We start from the raw sequence: 15,332 nt of genomic DNA, 5'->3' as shown, positions 1-15,332 counted from the left end.
AGCACAGCACCACCATACTCTGTTGAGCTTCCCCGGAGGAAGAAAGTGAATTCAACAATATTTAAAAAAAAAAAAAAAAGCTTGCAAAATTCATATTACAAGATGTTCTTAGAAACATCTAAGAGAGGTGAGGGATGGAAGACAAGGAAGAATGAAAGAGAGAAGGGGGACTCAAGTGAATGCGTCCCGTCATTCCTTCAGAGTATCCTGATGTTTTTAATATATTGGCCAAGGCCAGAATGTTTAAAGGTTATAAAGTATCTGCCATGTTCATGGTTGAAGTCTTTTGTCTTCTCGAGCTTCACTCCAGGAATGTGTATTTGGTTGGTCTTGCATCTCAAGAAAAAAATGCTTCCCACATGCCATCTTGTGCTGGGGAGCTTGTACTTCTAAAAAACCTCTTTGCCAGTGGTCCAAAAAAACCCACCACCAACACAAAACAAAAACAAACAAACAAACAAAAAAGGATTCAGGCACAGATGAGCTCTCTAGGACCTTTCCATTCTTCATCTGCTTGGAATTTGATCTCATGTACAACTCTGTGGTTTTTGCTTAAGAGTTACCAACTGCAAAATAGTCCAATCTAATTGTTGTTTCAGTGCCGCAGTTTTAAAGGTAGGAATAGCACTTGGAAAGAAGCTGCCCCACTTCAATTCTACAGCAATTTTAAAAACAGTTAGTTCACTGTAGATAACAAGTGGAATTGTTTACTTGAAAATGAAAGGAGGTTCATAGCAAGAGCATGTGTTCTGAAGTCTCAGGTGAGGACTGCACAGCAGAGAGGGTGACGGGATATCCCAGCAATAAACGGCATAAGCAGGCGTGACCTTATTCTGCGACCGTCAGGCACAAAGCACTCAGTGCTCTGTAAGTCGAGTCCTTGCAGTGCTTTGACACCTACTAGAGAAAGAAAAGGTCTGCAGATCAAGTTCCATAGATGATGTTAGAAAAATTCTTTCATAAACCTCTTACAACTAATGTAAAACTCAGAAAATGTTCTATTTTTGCTGCAGAGGGTGGGGAATAGAAACAATTTTTCAATGATTGAGGCCTGTTTTATGTTTGGATTTGGGTTTTTTTTCCCCCTGCACCTGGCCCTGGAAGATAAGGTGAAGGAGTGCATCCACGGCCTCTGGTAGATGCTGCCTCCTGGTTCATTAATCCTCGTGAGCTAGTTTCATTATTTGTCAGTGCCTTTGTTGATGATTCGGGTGATTTCAAATCTTCTGTTTCAGAAGTAAATTTAAGCAATCCATCTCCCCAGGTTCTGTTTCTCTGCAGCCTGGATCGTTAAGGGAATGTTCCCAGTTGAGTTACTGAGTTATTTTAGTGTCTTTGAAATAACAAGAAAGTGCTGTTTTCTAAAATGGACAACGTTTTTTTTCTAACAGTTTGTCACCTTTGTCATCCTTGGCTTGCTCTGAACGACAGAATTCCACCTAAGACACAAATATCCCTCAGCCACGCGTCTCCTAAGGTTGTGCCTCTGTAGCAGCAATTAACCTTTACTACTTACTGGCTTACATTACAGTTATGTGTAGTCATCTGCAGTTATAGCTGTTAAGTTTCTGGAAGAACTTGTGAGTCTCCTCCTAAAAAATATGAATGTTTTCTCTCTCATTTTTTTGTAAAATACTTCCTCTGACTGGGCGAGTAATGTGGATAAGGGGGTACCTCGGTGACCGAGAGCGAAGAAAAGCAACAGCAACTTCAAAGCCAAGCGCCAGTGTCCCTAGAAACAGAAGCCACAGAATGGGGGGCTCTGAGAGTTACAGCTGAGTAAACTGATGTTGATATCATCTTTTCTCTTTAGCCTCATGAAAGACTACTTCTTTAAACCACCTATTAACAAGCTGAGCCTGAACTTCTTGGATCAGGATTTGGAGATGGCCTACAGGACGAGCTATCAGGAAGAGGTGTGTTTCCCCTGGTGTTAATTTCCTTCTGTAATCTGTCTAAGCCACTGTCTGTCACTGTTTTTAACACATTTCATTGCAGTTGATGACAAGGGTCATGAAATGTCGCATGCGATTTACTACTTGGTATTGCTGCCTCTGGAAACAGTCTCCTTTCAGTTTACCTGTTTTGTGCCATGCCCTGAGTCTAGTCCAACGTTTAGGCTGGAAATATATTTTCACAGTCCACCAAGATATACTCATTACTTCTCACCTGCCTTTTCTCCATTTTCAGGTTAATGTTTTAAGACTTTAGGCAGGCCAGAGAACCATGCCAAGATGAAAGTAAAGGACCAAATGCTACTTGTCTTCTCATCAAATATCCTAACTTTGAGAATGATAACTTTGAATTTGATTCTCATTCATGTCACAGCTTCATGGTTATCCCTGTGGAACCAAACCTCCTCTGAACTCCAATGTCATAAGTTCTGTAAGTGTGCTGCATTCAGAAACAGGCAGTTCAAAACACTGTGTAATTGTAAGGAACAGTGAGTAAATTGTGAGTAACTTGGTGCCTTCTTCAGGATTCTGCACTGAGTGTAAAAAGTGCGTAATCCCCTTGGGGGCTAATAGTATCGCAGGCTTCCCGTGTCAGTAGATATTCCTGCCTGGTTGATAGGAACCAGCAAGATGTTTTAAGTTTACATATGGTGACATTAGGTGTCAGTACTAACTGAGGCTGCATTTCCACAAGTAGCTGAAAAGTTGCTGCCAAAAGAGGGCAATTGCTCTCCCCTCCTTGTTCCTACTCCTCCCTGCTCCTTCTCGTGGCTCTATTGGCTCACGTGGCTCACAGGCTTCCCTGCTGTGGTCCAGTTAATTTTACTAACCTAGCATAAAATACTCATGTTTTGTTTTTCTGTTGGGGGCTTTTTCTTTTCCGTCTGGGTCTGTTTTCTGCTGTATTGAACCAGCAGCTCACAGAGAGGTTGGCAAGTGCCAGACCCAGTGCAAGATAAGTGTCTGGCAGCAGGAAGGAGAATGGACCCTTCCCTTCCAGTAGCGTTGAGCTGTTAGTTTGGGTCATCTCTCTGGCAGAATTGCATCATGACAAATGTAGGTGTTGATTTATTTTCTTCCCTGTATGCCGTACATCTGAGAGAAGGTAGGATTTCTGCTTCTGCTGCTTGTTGCTTTCTGTTCATGGGCTGCTTTCTGTTCCGGGCAGCATTGTCACATTGCCCTTAGCAATAGCCCCTATTTGCTTGTTTTCCAATGTTTACAAATGAGACCTAACTTACTTTTTTTTAACAAAGGGAAGCATAGTTGTGTTGCAGTTCAGTTCACTTTGTTCAGGAACTCCATACTCATCCTGCAGCACTCTATTCCGGTGGTGTATCTCTGAATAAAGCTCATGTAGCAACAACAGGGAGAAACTTCCCGTGGGATACAGCCTGCAAAATTCGCACAAACTATACAGAAAATAGTAAATCAAGTTCTTTCCAATGGAAAGATTGGAGAGAGAAGCGAAGCCATGATAGTCAAGCATATACAGATTGACCTATTAATGTGGATATGTAGGAAATTCATAGAAGGAGCAGGAATGTGGTCTGTGTGTTTTGTTAGTGGCAAGCTATTAATTTGAAAATGATTATGTAAACCTCCCTGGAAATGGGAATCTTCACTCTGTAATAGCAGTTGCAGCATCGATGCAAAACCTGTTAAAGCCTGAATATTAGCATAGTACTGGTCCAAAACAACAACAACAAAAATATTCTCTTGGAGAGTGAAATGATTTATCAGCACTGCTGGCTATTTAATTGCCTTGCCGTAAACCGTTGCTGAAAGTAACTTCCAACACCGCTGAATTCACCTCTAATTACACTGTGCCAGCTGCATGCTCGGCTTGTGATCATTCTCTGTAAGCGGCTCCACTTCCCAAGAGCTTGCTTAGCCTGTTCTTGTTTGGAAATGAAGGCACTGCTTAACACTGTTAGGGCATCCTTAACGCTGTCACGGTAGTATACAGTGCTGCTTTCCTTAAGTCAATTTATGTGACTTCCTGTGTGGACTAGCCGGATTCTGCTACAGTTCAGATTAAAAGGTAATTTTGGCACTGAAATGATGCTAGCTGAATTTATCAGGTTGCAGAGAGGTACAAATGAGGAAGAAGTTCATTTCCCAATATTGCTGAGTGCAGATAGTGTTCTGAGGAGCAAGCAGAATTTCCAGATTAAACCAGAATACTCAAACTGGGCTACTTCATGGCGATATTGATAACATACTTTTTGTTTTCCTTTGGAACTTGCTTTCTGCGGTCTCTTGGGCAGACATAAACACTCATAAGACTGGGCTCATCTGAGTAAGCCAGGATGTGGAGCTAATGATCTAGTTTTCAGCTGGACTGGCCAAAGTAGCACACAGCACAGCTGCACAAGCACTGGGGCCAGGACGAGATGGGATGGGAATGTGTGGCAAGGGGTTATGGAAGAACAGAACTTGATGTCCTGGGCTCTGATCAATTCAGATTACATAGCGTCCTGATTGCTGCTTTTAATCCTGTCTGGAAGGGAGATGTGAACTCTGCCACAGGCAAGTAACTGTTTCTGTAGAGTGGTGTTGGGAGAGTTTTCTTCAAGAACCATTGGAGCTAAAAGGTTTATTGTAAAATCTATTATTATTTTAAATTAAAATCCTTGAAGAAAACTTCTTACAGCTTTATCTGCTAGTAATTACGGGGTTTATGTTTCTTTGCATAGAATAGGCAATTTTCATATGGTTTATTTCTGTATCACAATATTCCATAAAAATCACCCCAGACCCAGGGGCTGTGCTGCCATTGCTTTTTTTCAACACAGACTTATTCTCAGGGAGCCGTGATAGCCATTGAACTACCTCTTCTGTTTCTTGTTTCAAAACAGTGCTTACATTGGATTAATGAAGTGGCAAAAAGTTCTGTATTCCTTTATTTGTTTTTGTAAGCTGCTGTTTATGGTACAGTGGAATTCAGCAAAATAGCATTTATTCATTTTCATCCCTTCCCTCAATCCCTGTATTCCACACAGGTTATAAGGAACGCTCCAGTGAAGACGTTTGCCAGCGCTACCTTCAGCTCGCTCCTGGACGTGTTCCTCTCCACCACAGTCTTCCTCATACTCTCTATCACGTGTTTCCTGAAACATGGGATGGTCACATCCCCTCCACCACCTGCAGCAGTCGTGGTGTTCATCATCGCCATCCTGCTAGAGGTGCTCTCCCTCGTCATCTCAATTAGGTAAATAAAGTGTAAGAAAGTCTTGAAATAGCAGTGAGAACTGAAATGGTGGCTGGCTCGGGAACATTTTGTTTGACAGCATCCCAGGAACTCACTTGGGTGGTCTGTAATATTTGAAGAACAGTGTTAGTGAAGCCAAGATGGCTTGCGGCAGATCTTGTGCAAAGAGAGGTCTAGCTACAGAAATTGGAGGAGAAAAAGGTGAGTCTCAGAGGCTGCTTAAGGAAACAGAGTCTGCACACCATGCCTGCCCCTGCTTATTTTTCCTTGGGGTGCCACACACAACTGGGTATCTTCTCCCCTCACAGGGTCATCAGAGTGAGGGAATTCAAACAGAAAACTTTTATCTGTCCTTCAAAAAAAAATCTTTGCCTTTAAATTCCTAGATAAAAGGACGCCATTCTGGTGTTAAAACTGAAATAATTTATCAGAAATACAAATAGCAGTCCTTTTCTCAAAAAAAAAAAAAAATTTGCAAAAGTCACATTGTATCTGTACAGAATTAGTTTTCTTAATGATCTCTATTTCAAGTCTCATGCGTTTAATATTCAACTAGTTTGTGTTTTCTCTGTTTGACACGTAATTGGAGTTCAGCATTTCCCCCAGGTCCTGGGCTGTGTGACAGTCAGCTGCTGCTTGAAGAGGGAAGGGGCACTAGTTTGGCTCTGTAGAAAGGGCGGCTTTGCAGGACTGTGCTCGGCAGTGCCAGCCCCCACACTGCCTCTTCGCAGCCCACAGCAAAGAGTCCCCGGTCCCCGAATTCTTATTTATCCCTGCAACCCCTGCACCTCAGCCTCTCCTGTGCCCTTGGAGGTGAAGCTTGGCTGCGGATACCTGATACTTAACAGTGACTTCTCATTACTGATTTCTACCCAGTCACCCAGAGGATGTGTGTTCTGGACTTCTAGGACACTTGCAGGCCTTACCCTGCCCAACCAGTCAGCCAGCGGTTACTGTGCGGTTCCTACGTAATGTGGGGTTTCCCCCAGGCACGCTGGAGTTACTAACGCATTCAAGTGTAGCAGAGGACTGCAGTTGTACGTGCATTCAGTAAAGCTCATGCTCTCCTGGGTGTGTTGTCTGATTTATACAGATACCACATGTAACCTGTTATTAACCCAGATGATAGACCCAATAATAAGTTGGTTTTTGTCTATACTAGTGAGAGCAAGTTTATTCTGCCCTCCTCATCCCCCGTTTTCACTTCACTTCCTTCTGACACGAGAGCGTGTTATAAGGGTGGTGTGTGGAAACGTGTGTCACTTGTAGTTCTGCAAATCTATCAATACGTGTAAGTTCAAATGCTTTTGTAATTACAAGTTAGAAGCCATTCTGCTGCTGTTTCAAAAGAAACAAGAGATTGCAGTTTGCACTCTTATTTTGACTTTTCGGGGTCAAGGTAAAAAATACTAAATTAGTACTTTAGTCACTGAAGCAAGCTTGTAACTCAGTGTGCATATAAATGTATGCAAGCGTATTTATATGAAAGCTGGCATTTAGCAGTAGAGAGATGTAATTTATGAACAGTGGAAGTGCTTTTAAGGATAGTATTTCTTAGCAGGTGTATTTGATTGTTGCAATTTGGATAGTATTGTAGTTCTGGAGTTTTTAGAAAATCTAGAAATTCAGAAAGTGTTAAAACCTATACTGGGAGATGGTTGAACTGACAGGACTGTCATTCCAGTGCATCCTAAACTGGATTAACTGTTGCTCTCTCCTCTCTCTTGCACCAGAAATGCATTTTCCCCTTTGCAGAACAGTTTCTGTATTCTCTCTTGGGTGGGGGGGGAAGGTTTTTTTGTCAGTTTAACGTGTCCAGGCAGCTCTTTCATCACACCAGGCAGGAGAGTAGGAAGGCAGCGGTGAGCAGGTAGTCTGGGTTTGGTGGCCATGGCATTGTATCCTTGAATTTGTTCAGCTCTGAACAGCTCAGCCACCACTTTGCAGAAGAGCTGGTTTCTGCTACCCAGATATGTTTGGAGAAAATTTGTGTTCATTCACCTTGCGGGTACCTTATCAAAATACTCCATTTTAGTATTTTTAAATTCATTATTGTTTTTCCAATGCTGCACTGCATTTGCCTTTTCTTATTTTGTACATTCATTAAAAAATACTGCTATAATCTTAGAAATTTTTATATGTAGGTACATAAGGTTTTATTTCAGTCCTGTTCTATAATTGGTGGTTTATGGGTTTCTTAAGGAGAAGGAAAATTGTTGTTTTCAATATGCTATCTATATAGCCAAGAATTTACAAAGTGGTTTTGTCTTTCTGAGCCGTGTATGGCTGTACAGAGGTTTAGCTTCATTGCAGCACTATATTGAGAGCCATGCTCTCTGGTAGTGAGCCTCGGCCGTTACCGAGGTGAGTTTAAGTGGCTGTATAAAGTTTTCTTAACGCTATTTGGTTTTGCCACTGACATTTCTAATATTTTCATGAGACTATGTTGGCTTAAAGCCCGAATTTTACTTTCTAAGCTGGCTTGGATGCCTCATTTAAAGTCAGTGAGATTTAAAGAGCAAGTGTTTCAGGATGACTCCTGAGTCTTAGAAATGTATCTTTTTTAATGTTAATCATTCTTTTGTGCTTAACTCTCATTTGAAAAACAGGTTGAGAAACATCTCACATGGTGGAGAACACCTGTAGCCAGCCATCAAAACTCACGTAGTCCCACTTGGCGTAGTAATAGCAGATTTTCAATAAACACTGTACTGACAGTATGCAGGACTGTCTTTATCCTAACAAGCACTCACAGGAGGTTTGGGCATGCGGGGAATATCGCGATTCCTGCACAGCTACTACGGGTGCAGATGACCGGTAGTCGCTAGCACTTGCTGCATTCATTGGAGTCAAGATGACCACGAATTCTCATGGATGGTTTGGGAAACAGGAATCGCTGGATGGGATAAGCGATTGCTGCCCTTCCCTGCCCTCTGTCAAACTGGCAGTTGAGGAGTAGGGACGTAGGAATCAAGTCACCAGGTATCCCTTGCTCCTGGAGCCCCTGTCGTGCAAGTGAGAGACGTGTTGCTCCTTTCTTTTGGTGGGAGGGAAGTGTCTGCAAGTCACTCTGTATTTACTCCACAGTTACAAGCAATTGATTCTCAGGAACTTGCTACCATGGGCTCACATTCATGTTCTTTCCTCTACTAATGAGGTATAATTTGTATTTGGCTTACCTCTGATCATTGCATCTAAGGTAACACTTCAGTAAATCTCTTAAAGTACTAAATGGGCTCATCTCAGATCTAAGTAGATCTTACCCAGGGTACCTTCTTGAAAATAGCCTCATACTATACACCAAAAAAGAGCATTCTTTGTAGATGAAAATCTCAGAAGCTTTCTGGTAGGTTTTCAGTTTTAAATGTAATGGCAATGGGGTGTTTGGGGGAGACTTTTGTAGGAGAAGGTATCTGTTTTGGCTTGGAAGGGTTTTTTTGTTTTGCATGTATAATATGCATTTACTTTATAGTAAATACATAGAATATGCTTTTGGGCCACTCGGGTCTCCACAGCCTGAGGCACACACTTCTGTACAGTTCCCTTGAGCAGAAGGAAGAAAATCGTCTTTTTCCTCTTCAAATCCTCCTCAAAGTGAGGACTGCTCACTCTGACCACTCATTATTCACAGAAACAGCGCAGAACTTCCTGTGCAGAAATGTCATCCCAAATGACAATCACAGAATACCACCGAGATATCTTAAGGGAGGAGATTGGACTACAATGCTGGGCACAATCCCAGAATTTCAGGAAAAGGGATTATTTTAGGACCAGAAAATTCTTGCCTAAGTTTCTCATTGTATTTTCATTATCATGATGCGAAACACCCTGCCTTTAAATCAGTCTAACTTTTAATTGGATCCAGGACTCAGCCTAGGAAGGAGTTGCTACAGCTCTTGTGGCTAAGACCTTTAGTCCGGCTGCAGGAGTGGGACAGGAGAGCGCTATTGCTGCCTGTGCAATGAGAAACGAGTTAAAACTTTTAAGTTCTAGAAGAGCAGAAGTCCTCATGGAGCAAGGCTTACAAGGGAGAAGGATGTTTTGATTCCTCTGAAGTGTCTGATAATAAATTTCTGGAGTATCTATAGATGAGGATCCCACTGTTGTCACAAGTGCCACTCTAAAATTAATTGTATAGAGCTGCATGCAAAAAATGGTGCTTCATTTATAAGCATGTGGAAGATGTCATCTCCTGTTCTGTAAATGTAGTGCAAAGAATGTCCTTCCCACTTGAAGTGTGACTACTTTGACTTTCATGAGTTCAGTTGAAGTGTAAGAGGTCCTAAAGTTCTGCTATTTTATAAAAATACCTTGGGAAATGTCATTGAATGTACAACAGTGCATGAGATTTCACTCGGGATTCTTAGGAATGCTTCTGCAGGAATACAGGTAAAACACATCTGCCCGCTATTTTAGCTGCAAATACAGGATTTTTGTTAAGTAGATACTTTTGACATCTAGTTCTTGTCCTTGAGTAAAACTTGTTATAAATAAGTTTGCTTAAAAAAAAAAAAGTGTTGCTTTTGATAGCATCCTTCACTGAAGACTTCTGAGTGAAGAGACGAGGCCAGAATAGTGGATATTTCCACCCTGTTCAAAAGAGGGTTGCACTTTTGAACAGGGTTGAAATATCCACTGTTCTGTGGATATTTCTCAGAGGTGGGAGCACTTGATAAGTTGCTTCATGAATTCAGAAGTACCTTTCTAGAGGGCAAAAAAGTGTTTTCTGGATGAAGAAAGAAGGCAAGTACAATCAAAACAGTAGAATGGGAAACTGCTGTTGTCTGACGAAGCAAAACTGCCCTTTGCCTGGTACTTCACCTTCCCAGGGCTTGCTGAAGACCCTGTGGCCAACCAGTTGGATCTTCTTAAATTCCTAACGGCCAGGAACAGAAATTGTTTTCTGCAACTAGAGCTTAATGAACCGGTTCTCTTAACAACATGACTGATACAGAGTATTGATGCAAGGGAAAACAATGTATTCTGTTTGCCTTTATTTCTAACATCTGTGACTTTGGTATTTAATATCCCACCAAATTGCTGCTATGCCAAAAGCTTTTGATTTGAACTATGGGAATTGATTTTAAACTGCCAGTAAATACAGAATTGATGGTAACATTCCCCATTGCCCATTAATCATTTATGTCAAAGTTACTAATTTGAACTCCAGCTGGTGTAAACATCTTGGATGCTTTAGCATTTAAGCCCTCTTGAACTACCCACTGACTCTGCATTATTTACTGATACTGCCCTGTAGCCATTAAATCTGTCTGCAGCTCTCATTGCTGTCTGGATTTAATGCACTTCTTCCTGCGATGGGAGGGTTGCGCTGCATTCACGGGCTTTCGCTGTTTTGTGAAGGATGAGATTTCAATCGTTTTAATTCCAGAGTGCAGAGCGTTGCGATAAATACCGGACTGAAAAAAAAAAAAAATCAATGCAAGAAGGTAAACATTATCATGAGAAATGTGGCGTTGTCCTGGAATTTGCGCTAGCTTTTTTGAAACACGCAGCTGCCTAAATAAAGAAGTGTCCTCATCACAGGATTAACTGATCGGGTTCGCTGATGGATTTGTTGCTATAGTTCCCACAAGAATTTGTCCTGGCATGGAGGCTTGGCCAAAAAAAAAAAAAAAAAAAAAAAAAATACAAAAAGCTTTCTGCACCACGGAGTCGCTGTTGCGTGGGTTGGGGTGAGAGACATGAGCTGCACCGGGTATCTGCCGCGCTTGGCGTGCCACAGAGCTGGTTTCTGTGCCAGCCTACATGGGAGCGCCGTGGAAGAGCAGGCAGAGCGTGGGCAGAGGTGTCGCTGATCCGCCTTCGGAGAGGCCGGCTGCGCCAGCGCGGGGAGCCGGTTTAGCCCCGGGGGTGCCCTGCCTTGGAGCCCGATTCGGTTTCCTCGCGCGCAGCTCGGCCTTGTAAACGTTAATCCCAATTTGTAGGCTTTGGGAGAATTGGACGTTATTTTTAGAGGCATGAACTTGGGTGGCATTTTCAGAAGTACTCGATACTGGGCTAACTTGGCTGCCGCTGAAGGCAGGGATAGTTCTGTCATCGATGTTAGAGGCGACTGAGCTAGGACAGTATATGAGGCTTTAGAAAAACCCCATTCTTACTCCGTAAGATTTTTTTAAAATTTTATTTTGGTGTATGTACATTTTTTAAATTTCTGTGCTTTGTTGGAAATTCTTTTTTATGATGGAATATAGCTCTAATTTTTGGTGTAAATGGAGGGCCGTTAAACTAGGAACTAACAAATCTGTGAGCTCCCTCTCGTGGGGTCCTGACGTATTACAGCGTCTTCCATCCTGTTACCCCAAATTTATCTTTTTCCATGCATTTCAGTATAGTTGCCAGATTTTAATATTAAATTAGAGAAGAGCTCTTGAAGCTTCAAAAAAAATGCTTGAGGTCGCAACATGCACAGAAGTCTAGACCAGAGAATTAAAATATCATTAATAAACAATAGGTATTTAAAGTTGTGGAATAAGTGTCAAATTCACATAAAGAACTTTAAATTTATCCTGGTTTGTATCAGGCTTTTGTCCAGCATAATACCTTGTATTTTAGACAACAGCATTAAAAAATCAGTGGATAGTTTTTTCTCTTTTAAAAGATACGGGTAATGTGGAATAATTTCTGTAACTTTGGGAGATTGTGAATTTCATATTTAGTGTATGTTGTATTTATACTTTTTTTTTTTTAGCCGTGAGTATCTCTGTCCAAAAAAAATAGTAATTATTTGCTGTTTGGGCTCTGCTGCAGTCCACTGTTACAATAGCAGAATTACCTGCCCAGACCAATTCTGGTAACTATGTACAGCCCCAACAAAATGGCTTTGAATGGAGCTAACTGTACTATGTTACTTTTTTATGTCTTCATAAAAATAATTAGAAACTTGAACAGCAGTTGCAATTTTTCTAGAGTGACTAATGTTTTTGAGGTTTAAGAAGCAAGTTATCCCGAGGATTTGTTTCCGTAGATAAATAACAGTTTTCTATGCAACGTCCTCGAGCGTTAAGCATCCGTTTACCTTTCCTGATTCATTTTAACAATTAGAAATGCTCTCACTTAAGAAGTATCTCCATTAAGCTGCTCTCCAGAGCTCTTCAGTTGGCTCCTTCAGCACTTCACAGGTTTGGGCCGTCGTTTTATCAGCAGCTTGAGGCAAGAACCGTTCCTTCCCGCATGCCTTGTGCGGAGCCAACTGGGTTGCTATGATAGATACCAACAGGGGAGCGGAGGAGCGTGTCAGCTGCCAGCTGGCCTCCACGCTGCTCGTCGCAACTGCTTCTCAGGCTCTGCTGCCTACGGAGGGTGCCAGCTCTCAGCCCACGCTCTTCTTCCCCTTCCCTAATGAGAGGGAACGGAGTCTGGTTGCAGACGGGAACTTCTGTCGGGGTGGTTGTAACTGGGAGAACTGGTTTCGATGGCAATATAATGTTAAGACGGCATGGATTTGCACAGCCTCTGGGTGACTGATCTGTTAGCAGCGTATACAGCCCTGCTTTTCAAACATTTCTGCTGTTAATTTAAGTAATTTTTTTTAACTTGTAAAAGCTTCCCCTCTCCCCACCTGCTTTAAGGCTAAATATTTATGAATGGAGAGAAGTCTTTCCTACGCTTACCTTCCAAGGAAATGAAATTCGGATTTCGGTTTGTTTTCTCAAAGCCCACCATCCCACTTGCTCTCCTGCCCTTTGCTGACATCCCTTGCCGGAGCAAACGACGGTCATCTTTCAGCAAAGGTGGATTATTTCCTGAAATTACCAACAGGTGCTATGGCATCTAATGTGCTGTGATTGCTCATACAGTCTCAGTGAAGGATTTGAAGTTATATTATTACAGGTAAATTAGATGTCTGAAGTGATGTGCTGAAATTAATGCCTCGATCCGTGATTTCATTTGTTCCAGGATGGCGTTCTTTCTGGAGGAGGTGATGACTTGCACCAAGCGTCTCCTGGAGGTGATATCTGGCTGGCTGCCTCGACATTTTTTTGGTGCAATCCTGGTTTCTCTCCCAGCTCTTGCAGTTTTTTCACACTTCACCTCTGATTTTGAAACAAATATACATGTAAGTTGTCGAACTCTGTTTCATAATCTGACGTTTTGGATCTAACAAAGCTTGTTGCTTGCCTGCGGTCTTCCTTCACCTCCCTCGTGCTTTACATCTGTTTGATACAGATCCCTTAGAGGGAGAGGGCTTTTGTGTGTGATGAAATGCCTAGTTTGTTATGTAAATACAGTCACTTGCTTATTTGAAAACTCTCGTACAAAAGAGGAGAGGGATACCTACAAACGCCTGCCTACATACATACTTTTTATTTTTTCTTAGACCAAATGCTTCTGCAGGTGTTTATTCTAGATAATGCAAGTAGTGTATCTCAGACTTTTCATTGCATTCATTCTGGTTTTGATTTAGAGTTTGTCATCAGAGATGCTATGTATACTTAAAAACCTTGCATGCACATCAGTGAATCTCAACAGCGAGAACAGTATTAGTGAATGTTTTTTCTTCGCAGAGTTAGATGGAGAAACTCAAAGGAGAGAGCGCTCAGTACATAGAAATGGTTACCCTGCAGGGGCTGCACAAATGGTTAAAGGAATGCAATAGCTGTCTTCTGAAAAGGAACGGAAAGAAATTGGCATATTTAGCCCAGCCACAGAAAGGTCCACAGGGGATTTGGTGTCTCCTTTAACAAAAACATTCAGAAGGGGGGAACGAGGGGTTAAATATTGGGGATGGGGGAGAATAGTTTAATTTAAAGGCTAACTTTAGCATAAAATCAATGCTTAAAAACTGTTTGTGAATAAGATGGACTGGAACTGGAGATGAAAGTTTGTTTCTCTGCGAGCTTCTCTTAGGTAGCACAGTGTACGATCCTTCCTTTCCAGGATCTTCAGGGAATTCTGTTTCACAAATCTCTTGCTGTTTCAGGGCCCTGGGCATAGGTAACGACCAGATCCTCTTCATTCTTCCTGTCACAGTTTATTACTGGGTGTTGGGAAGTGTGTGTTCCATGGGAACGTGTGGACCAGACGTTTTTTGGTCCTTCCCGATTTAAACATATATTATTCCATGGTTATCACAGTCACAGAAGAGTGTATTTGATATTCTTTCACATCCCATGTTTAAAATCATTCTGCAGCTTTTACATTTTGTGAATTTTAGCTAACTATTTTAAAGCTGTAATTGGTTTTTTTTTTCTGTTTAATGATGGTCTTCCTCCCTCATGACTACCAGTAAACTAAGTGTAGGAATGTTTTCCTCACACTGAAGGGAGCTGAAAACCTTCAAATCTCTCAAATCTGTCCACTGATTTTTATATCATCCCATTCAGCACCATCCTTGATCATCTCTCCGAATGTTTAAAAATAATGTTGGAAGAACCATTTTATTAGTGTATTCTCGATACCTGTCCAGATCAGGTTCTTACTGCTGCTGCCTGAAGCATTGACACTAAGGTGGTGGTGTTCATCACCAAACTGAGAATGAACTTTGCTTTCTTTCCTCTTGCAGGTCCTCCAGAGTCGTGGGGTTGTTGGCTCACTCTCCAAGAGATGTCCCAACTCGTCTTGTGCTCAGTGTTTCAACAGTCATGGAGCTCTAGGAAATGGAGTCAATCTATAGAGGGTCAGGTAAGTGTCATCTTTTACTATGACATGGTTTTGCGAAGTTTTTTTTTATTCATAGCATTTTATACCCTCCCTGGATATAAAATAATTAAAATCAAAATTAACAAAAACAGCAATGAAAAAAAAAAACTTTCCAAAGCCATGCGTACATAGTAAAACACAGCACTTACTGACCCTCTATAGGCTGGCTTCGTGCTGGGGCATCACTTGGAGTGAGAACCAGTGCTCTGCCACTTTAGGAGACCTGAAATGGGGGGAAAAAAGTAAGTTTAAATTATGGTTTTTTATGGACACTTCTGAAATTCCTTTTATCCATTTTTGAGTCATTTAAAAAAACAACAACTCTGCTTGTGGTTTAGAAATGGTAAATTATGTAAGGTTTTTTCCCATACACTGTGTCTGTCTACTTCTGAATCACATGCTTATTTGTTATGCTACAGTATTGCTAATCTGCAGTCTCTGCACTTCAGCTGTAAAGGAAATTCAAAATGAGAGAGAAAGGGAGAGAATGATCATTTGATACT

The 15,332-nt window shown here is 41.6% G+C and overlaps 1 protein-coding gene across 17 annotated transcripts in view; it reads left to right on the top strand.

Moving 5' to 3' along the window:
- The window catches only part of ADCY9 (adenylate cyclase 9), a 99,246-nt gene that overhangs the window by 62,036 nt on the left and 21,878 nt on the right, over positions 1–15,332 (top strand). For all 17 annotated transcript variants that reach the window (XR_012777602.1, XR_012777597.1, XR_012777600.1 and 14 more), the window contains 3 exons: positions 1,814–1,916; positions 4,961–5,169; positions 13,087–13,246. Coding sequence is in view for 6 of the 17 variants with exons in the window: in XM_075515058.1 (XP_075371173.1) it covers positions 1,814–1,916; positions 4,961–5,169; positions 13,087–13,246 (472 nt within the window). In the remaining 11 variants the exon portion in view is untranslated. The remainder of the gene's footprint in view (positions 1–1,813; positions 1,917–4,960; positions 5,170–13,086; positions 13,247–15,332) is intronic.

Source organism: Mycteria americana, chromosome 12, assembly GCF_035582795.1.
Source record: "Mycteria americana isolate JAX WOST 10 ecotype Jacksonville Zoo and Gardens chromosome 12, USCA_MyAme_1.0, whole genome shotgun sequence".
Taxonomy (NCBI): domain Eukaryota; kingdom Metazoa; phylum Chordata; class Aves; order Ciconiiformes; family Ciconiidae; genus Mycteria; species Mycteria americana.
The sequence above is the reverse complement of the archived record's forward strand: the minus strand, read 5'-3'. Positions and strand labels throughout refer to the sequence as shown.